We start from the raw sequence: 8,242 nt of genomic DNA, 5'->3' as shown, positions 1-8,242 counted from the left end.
GAGGTCAGGGGGTCTGGGGGTTCTTTCCTGTAATTTTGATACCACTATCTACACCAAACCCACAAACCTAGGCCTTTGCTTAAAGAACGGTAACCCTCCATTTCCGTAACATGAAAGGTAACCCTGGGTGAATTTCACCCGGTAATTAAATAATTAAAATAAAATACTTATCCTGAAAATCTTGTTATTTGGAACACATACGAATGAAATATAACTCCTTCTCTCTTATTGAGGCTATTATAAATGAAATCCTCCTGTAAATCATATTTTTATTTTTTTTTCAAAAATACAGAAAAAAAATAGACTTTTCTTGGAGTACTTTACTAATTAAATTGACAAAAAAAAAAATGATTTCCGAATTTTGTTTTTTGTTGGTGTAGAACTCTCTACTGTCATGGGACTACGTACTGGCTGAATCCCATCTCCCAAGCTCGTATACAATCTGTATGGGAGACAGACAAAAAATGGTAAATTTTTCAGTACATACCAAATTAATTTTTTTCTATTCAACACTTGCAGTATGGCAAATTATGCTTCAAATGACTCAAAGTACATCAATGAAACACATACAGTACTATATATACACTCACCTGTTAGATACAGTCACCACAGACTGGATACAGATGCCGAGGACACATCGGCTTGACGCACTTGTTGCATCTGTGACGCGTCTTCCTATCGGACTTGACCGGGCACTCACAACAGCGCACCAATGCACCGCTGCTGGCTGAGAAAGATGTCCCTGGTGATCCTGCAGCACTGCCTGGTGATGGTACATTGCAGACAGTGGTGATCAAGGACTGCAAGGATCGGGGCAAGGGTAAATCCAGCCGTGACGTGGCCCATGGGGTGATTAGGGCCTTCCCGAGCTGCAGCATGAATTTCTGGCGTGATATGACTTTTCTGTTGCCCCCTCTTTCCATATTCTCCTTGTATAAAATGTAAGAGTTTACATTGGCAGCATTCACCATTCCATAAAAAATACAGAGTGGCCAACGTCTTGTTTTGCACGAACAGGAATTCCCGGAACACATCTGGTCAAACGTATCAACGCCTCCTTTTGTTGAATTGTAGAATTCAATGATCTCCGGTTTTCCTTTAGTGCCAATGTTGGGCTGAGTGTGCTGAGATGACAGGAGCAACACTAGTTTCTTTGTTGTCTTGGATGTATCAGACACATATGACACCAGAGTCATTTCCTTTGTGTACAGGAAGGCACTTGATCCACGCTCTCTTGTAGCTTTGTCCGTCATCTCCTTCGGTATCTCCTTCTTGTTGGCGCGCACTGTGCCAACAAGAGTCATGCCACAGTTATTTAGGAGATCTGATACCAGGGGAACAGAGGTAAACCAGTTGTCAGTTGTGACGTTCCTGTGTGTTCCAGGGTAAGGCCTCGTTAGCTCTCGGGTAAACTGATGGCCGAGTGTAAGGCCGCCCTTTGGTTGAGTCCCCTGCTTCCCCAAGTATGGGATGCCACCAACCAAGTACTCGGACTTGCTATCATTGATGAGAACGAGCTTGATTCCATACTTGGCCGGCTTGTTGGGAATGTACATACGGAAGGGGCAGCGGCCCCTGAATCCCAGTAGCTGCTCATCAACAGTGAGGTTTTCATGGGGGACATACAGTTTGCCACATCTCTCAATAAAAATGTCCCATATTTCCCTCACAGCAGCAAACTTGTCAACCTCTCGCCGAACCTGTCGCGTTTGTGGGTCGTCAAATCTTAGACACCGAATAAGGAACCTGAACCGAGCCTCGGACATTGCCACACGGTATAGACCACAACCTGTATCCACGCTCCACATTTCACTGGTGGGGATGTGTTCATCGCACTTCTGGGCACTGATGATAAGTACACCCAGCAATGCTTTGACTTCTAATGGCACAGTGGGAGCAAAAGTGGCTGATCTTCTTTTATAGTTGGAGGCAAATGTATCAATGGCCTTGTTAGTCCACGTCACAATCACTTGGATGAGATCATCATTGAAAAATAAACTGAAAGCTTCCTCTGGTGACACTGCATTCCTTGCCGCCCCTGGAGTTGGGCCAGGAGTAAAGGCGCTCACGATGTTCCTTGTGGGAGTCCTTACGTTACTTGGGGTCTGCGGCCGACAACTCCACCTAAACTTACTAGGGGTGGCAGTCGTTGTAGTCTTGAATGTGACGATGGGCGGAATATCACGCTGGCGCCTTCTTCCCCTATCAGTGGCAGCAGGAGTAGCTGAGGTAGAAGCGATAGGTGTGGGGACGTCGGTAGGAATTGGGGATAGAGAACGGTCAACAGAGGTACGACGGGGGCGTTTGACTGGTGTAGAGGCTACCCTTTTTCCTCTTTTCTTCTTCATGCTCATCATCACGTCATCTTCTTCCTCATCAGAACTCTCATCTCCTGGTTCAGGTAAATATTCTTGGTTTTCATCACTATCATATAACAGGTCACATTCAAGTTCATAAATTTCATCATTATCACTTTCAGAACCACTATCTTCACAAATTTCTGAGAGAGCCCCAGTTGTGTTCATAAGTTCAGACAGTTCTTCATTTGTGTATGCCTTTTTGCTGGCCATGGCTTATTCTTTATAATTCACTCACTTTTATTCACTAAATCTTGCCTGAAAAGAAAAAAAATATTATGCAAGGGTTTACAAAATAATATGTCACATTCAAGTTCATCAATTTCATCATTATCACTTTCACAACCACTTCTATCTGCACAAATTTCTGAGAGAGCCCCAGTTGTGTTCATAAGTTCAGACAGTTCTTCATCTGTGTATGCCTTTTTCTTTATAATTCACTCACTTTTATTCACTAAATCTTGCCTGAAAAGAAATAAAATATTATGCAAGGGTTTACAAAATAATATGTCACATTCAAGTTCATCAATTTCATCATTATCACTTTCACAACCACTTCTATCTGCACAAATTACTGAGAGAGCCCCAGTTGTGTTCATAAGTTCAGACAGTTCTTCATCTGTGTATGCCTTTTTCTTTATAATTCACTCACTTTTATTCACTAAATCTTGCCTGAAAAGAAAAAAAATATTATGCAAGGGTTTACAAAATAATATGTCACATTCAAGTTCATCAATTTCATCATTATCACTTTCACAACCACTTCTATCTACACAAATTACTGAGAGAGCCCCAGTTGTGTTCATAAGTTCAGAAAGTTCTTCATCTGTGTATGCCTTTTTCTTTATAATTTACTCACTTTTATTCACTAAATCTTGCCTGAAAAGAAAAAAAAATATTAGGCAAGGGTTTACAAAATAATACAATAATAGTAACACTGGGAGAATTCCACCCGTATGTACAACATACGGGCACAGTAACCCTGGGAGAAATTCTCCCGAAATGCGTTCTAGCCAAAAAACCAGCCGAGAGCGCGGGACCACACACCCTTCACCAACCAAGTCAGATAAGGCACTGAAGGTACTGAGCCACTGGAGTCCCTCCCCCAACCCCTTGGGGGGGTACTACGTCATTGCCAGATTCAGTTGGGTGAATATCTCCCCAGGTTACCATTCTAGGGTAACTTAAATAGTAGCAGTGAATGTTCCATTAGGTACAAGATCTCCACCATTTGATCTTGCGTTCGACAGGCTGTCTACCATTGTTCTTCGTGGATGGAGACCCACACGGTTCTGGATAGGACTACCCATGTCCTAGTGAACAATGGCTACTCCAACAGGCAGGCCAATCGAGAGGTCAAAAGTGCTATGGACAATTGATACAGAACTGAATTCAGCAGCGAGACCATGACTTCTAGAGCTAATCTGTACTACAAAGGCGTCATGCACAAGCAGTATCAGCAAGATGAGAGGGCCATGAATGATACCATCAAAAACAATGTAACCCTCATTCAAGGGTACACCAAGATACATCTGATAGTCTACTACCAGACCTCGAGGATAAGATCCCTCAGCATGAAGAACAAGCTGACCCTCTTGTGCAGGACTTTCTGAAGAAGGCGAACGCTGTATATTCCTAACTAAGCTCAGACCGTGGATGCCAGGCCATTATATTGGAATGACGATGAGGAGACTATCTAAATGATTATCCTACCAAATTCATCAGTAAGCCATGAGGATGCTCCAACTCCTGGTGCACAACAAGGACATCAAACTTAAGAACATCACCATAAATACAACGATCATCCGCCAGGCCTCATATGGCAGAAGGCTCAGAATCCTGAAGGCCCCCCTCACCCAGCAAGAAAAGCCGAACCTTAATACGACTTAAGAGATATCCCTCTTCCCCTCCTGCCGTAGGAGTATTACGAGTCTTAGTGAAACATATTAATCATGAATAACTACGTGTTGCAAACTCACTAATCAGCTATCATGGTGAAGATGGGTTGATTTTAAATCTAAGAACAAACTCCTGAATTCGACAGGTATATTTACAGTGGACTTGAATTGAACTTCTATCTCTCTTGATAACTCGATTGGTAAAGTCGTTCCTGCAGGCAATGTTTCAGCTCAGGGCATTAGTTTTAATCCTGGCCCAGCCAGAAGCATTTATCATAAATGAACTTCCAGTAGATATACAGTACATTCCCAAAGGTAGCATTCTATATAAAATGCCATTGCGGTTCATATTTACATTGATTAAACTCACGAGTGTTAGTGATACACACACGTATATATATATATATATATATATATATATATATATATATATATATATATATATATATATATATATATATATTTATATATATATATATATATATATATATATATATATATAAATATATATATATATATATATATATATATATATATATTGTTTTGCCAATAGAAATGCATTTCAAAAACCTTGATTTTTTATGTCCAATGCAGTATTATCAAGTCTTTGCAGTAGTTCTCTGCTTGTGAGGTTTTCATCTTCATACCTTATCACCATAGTTTAAAACCAAGGGCAAATAACATAGTTATCAACTAATACATTGGGTGTTTGTCAAATGTAAACTATAAATTAAAGTGAATTAAAAACATGAAACTTTTAAAATTCAAAGATAAAATTATAACAAATAATAGATATAATAAATCTTAAGTAAATACATAGTATGCTTAGAAAACTGATACCTATAACTTCATTGATATTGGAAATGAGTTTATAGCAAAAATTAACATTATTATCATATGTTTGGTAAATACACCAAGTAGGCGTTTCTGTATTTCATTATCGTCAATGTGTACAAATTGTAATTAGTCACATAAAAATCGTCCAAAACTATTATTTCGATTTGCCGTCAGATCCCAGGAAATCGCATCTAATCGTGTATCCTCGTAAAAGATAAAATTCTTCGGAAGGACCCCTGACCGTCAGTACCTTTTCAAAATTTAGCCCCCACCCGAATAAAATATGAATTTTTGTTGCATTAATTTAAATAGATAAAAAAAAAAACTAACATGGAAGTATGTTTTAGTAATCACACACTTCTTTAAATTTTAATGGGAACCCGACTGTGCCTACTTCTTGTCAAAAGATGGCAGCACACGTCCCTTGTTCCATTCATGTGAATGCTTCTATCAAATTGGAAAGGGTGATAGATTGATACTTGTAAAATTATGTGTGGAAGGTATAAATTATATACAGTTCCAATTAAGTAGGCTAATTTTAGCTATTTTAAACCAAAATGACGTCATGGAAGGTCCCAGAACGCAAGGATTAAATAGCTCTATAGATTGTTTATTTTCTTGGCCAGTAGATGGCCTTAGCAGTACAGTACCAAATTGCTAATTAACCCCCTCATCCACTTATTATATTTTTATTACTTAATTTCTGTTGCTGTATGAGCACAAAATTGCTATAAAGCAGACACTCAAACTTGATGTTTCTTGTTGACTGGACACAACTTAATTCTTAGGAAATTACAAACTTCACAATATATGTCATAGAAAAAATTCCTCAGCAAACAATCGTTAGTTCAATTATATTTGGGGGTCAGGAGGTGGGTAGCCAGATGCCACATTTACTGAAATCAGTGAGCCAATCAAGTAATTACACAGTTATTTGATCTAATTTTCAATTATTTTTCTTATAAAACAGAAAGATAATTAATATGTTTCATGGTATGACATACAATATTAGTAAAACTACGTAGTATAACAATATTGTTGCATCCTGAAAGGCATAATAGCGCTGACTCCTCTAGCTCCCTCCCCTACAACGTAACGAGTTTTGCTTTACCGCCGATAGATGGCATCAGAGGTACCTTATCCTAACTAATACTGTCTGTTATTTGAAGACCACGTGTGTCAAAAAAGTGTGCTAGGAAGATAGAGGCTAGAGAATTGGTAGTTGGTAAATTGTTCAACGATCGTTTCCTTATTAGTGTTGAATATTTTTATCAGAAAATGGTGTGAATTTTTCATATGCTATCGAGAACAGCCAGAGTTACATATAAAAGAGTTTAGTGTTTCATTTCTTCAATTAGAACACATGGATCTTAGATCATATTCCTGTACAAGTGACTAAGGTAACAATCATCAGCATAGTTAAATTTGGTGGGACGAGTTCGGGACAGCGCTGCCAAATGAAATTCTTTGAAAGGTAAATATCATTATTCATTATAGATTCAAATAATTTAACTAGTAATAGTTAAATGCTAGAAGTTGCAGGGTTGTGGTATAATTAGATGTTCTTATAATCAGCGTACCCAACATAGCCAAATCGTATATTGAAAAAGAAAATAGTCACATTTCTGTGTCTTCGCCAACGCCTGACAAATTTGTGGTTGTTAAATAAGGGCGTTCCAGAGTGTAAATCAGTTATAAAATAAACCTTATCATCATTTCTATGGTAAATGTACGCATGTCTGTGAAGCTGTTTCCTCTTTTTTACTTATATTGAGAAAATATAAAATTCTATACGTGCATTTTTACAAATACTGTAAATAATTATGATGTATACATTTATACTTTTATATTGGTTTCCACGATGTGCTTGATAATTCATCATTTACATATAACATTGGTCAATGATAAATATTAACAGAACATGAAACAAAACTAGCTGTTTCTTGGTTCAATATAGGTTAAAACAATCCATTGAATATATATATATATATATATATATATATATATATATATATATATATATATATATATATATATATATATATATATATATATATATTACTGTTTTCCATGACCAGTAACGGCCACGGTCTTCCTAATTCAATGATACGTCAAACATGAATGTAAAAAAAAATTTTGATTCTGAAAGCTCGTTATGTGTGTGTGAGAGAGAGAGAGAGAGAGAGAGAGAGAGAGAGAGAGAGAGAGAGAGAGAGAGAGGCTGATGATCTCTGCAAACTAATCATAAGAGATGGAGTATACCTATGACAAGAAGAGCTAATATTCATTTATGAAGGTGGAGTGAGGATGTTGCATTAAGCTATCAAAAGATATATGACAATTCTTTTTCAACTTTTATATTTATTAGTACGAATATTGATCGTGGTGTTTTTAAGAAATTTGGTACTGAGCAGAGAGTTGAAGATGATAGTTAGGAGAGATGGAAATGTAGCAATAAATGATTATAATGTCTCCGGGATTAATGAAAAGGTAAATAAAGTTTTGCTCTATACAAAAGTTTGTTTCAAAGGAAGCGTTTCTTTTGTAACGATATCAAAGTCAGTTTAAATCATTGCCAATAAATGACAAAAAAGGTTTCCTTTTTTTTTCCTTTTATTCGATGGAAAGGTTAACAAAGAATATAGGTTTATGGATGTCAAGAAAGGTTAATAGAGATTTTCTTTTTACATAAGTTACATATACCATATGAGGGATTGGATATGTGAATAAATGTTAGTCTATTATAAACAGTCAAAAGTTTATCCTTATTTATATCGGTCATAGGGTCTTATCCTTGACCTGGCAGAAATATCTATCAATAAAGAAATTTCCCTAAGCATTTGAGATCCCAAGGGTTACTTGTAACTTATTTTATATGTATATATGATAAATTTTGCACATTTATACGTCTTTTTCATATTCAAATAAGCTATATATTATAGTACCTTAATATCTGGATTCTCTATATACTTCGGCATCAGAGACCTAAGGGGGAATCAACTCAAATATAATAGCTTCTTGTAGACCGGGGAATCGAACCCTGATCCGAGAAACTTGCACGACAGTGATATATAATATAGTATATAGGGTATGTCACTGTCGGGCCAGTTTCTTAGAGCATGGTTCGATTGAATATGTATTACTAACACT

At 37.2% G+C, this 8,242-nt stretch overlaps 1 protein-coding gene across 1 annotated transcript; it reads right to left on the bottom strand.

Moving 5' to 3' along the window:
* Positions 1–282: 282 nt before the first annotated feature.
* On the bottom strand, positions 283–3,030 carry LOC137617903 (piggyBac transposable element-derived protein 4-like). Its single transcript, XM_068347847.1, has 2 exons — positions 591–3,030; positions 283–442 (listed from the first exon to the last, which is right to left on the bottom strand). Exon 1 carries the CDS (start codon positions 2,568–2,570, stop codon positions 594–596), a length of 1,977 nt encoding a protein of 658 aa, XP_068203948.1. The 5' UTR covers positions 2,571–3,030; the 3' UTR covers positions 283–442; positions 591–593.
* Between the last annotated feature and the right edge of the window lie 5,212 nt (positions 3,031–8,242).

This window comes from Palaemon carinicauda, chromosome 24 (assembly GCF_036898095.1).
Source record: "Palaemon carinicauda isolate YSFRI2023 chromosome 24, ASM3689809v2, whole genome shotgun sequence".
Taxonomy (NCBI): Eukaryota; Metazoa; Arthropoda; class Malacostraca; order Decapoda; family Palaemonidae; genus Palaemon; species Palaemon carinicauda.
The sequence above is the reverse complement of the archived record's forward strand: the minus strand, read 5'-3'. Positions and strand labels throughout refer to the sequence as shown.

Excerpts from the sequence above, each read along its gene's own strand:
- LOC137617903 (XM_068347847.1), bottom strand. The coding sequence starts at position 2,570 with ATGGCCAGCAAAAAGGCATACACAAATGAAGAACTGTCTGAACTTATG.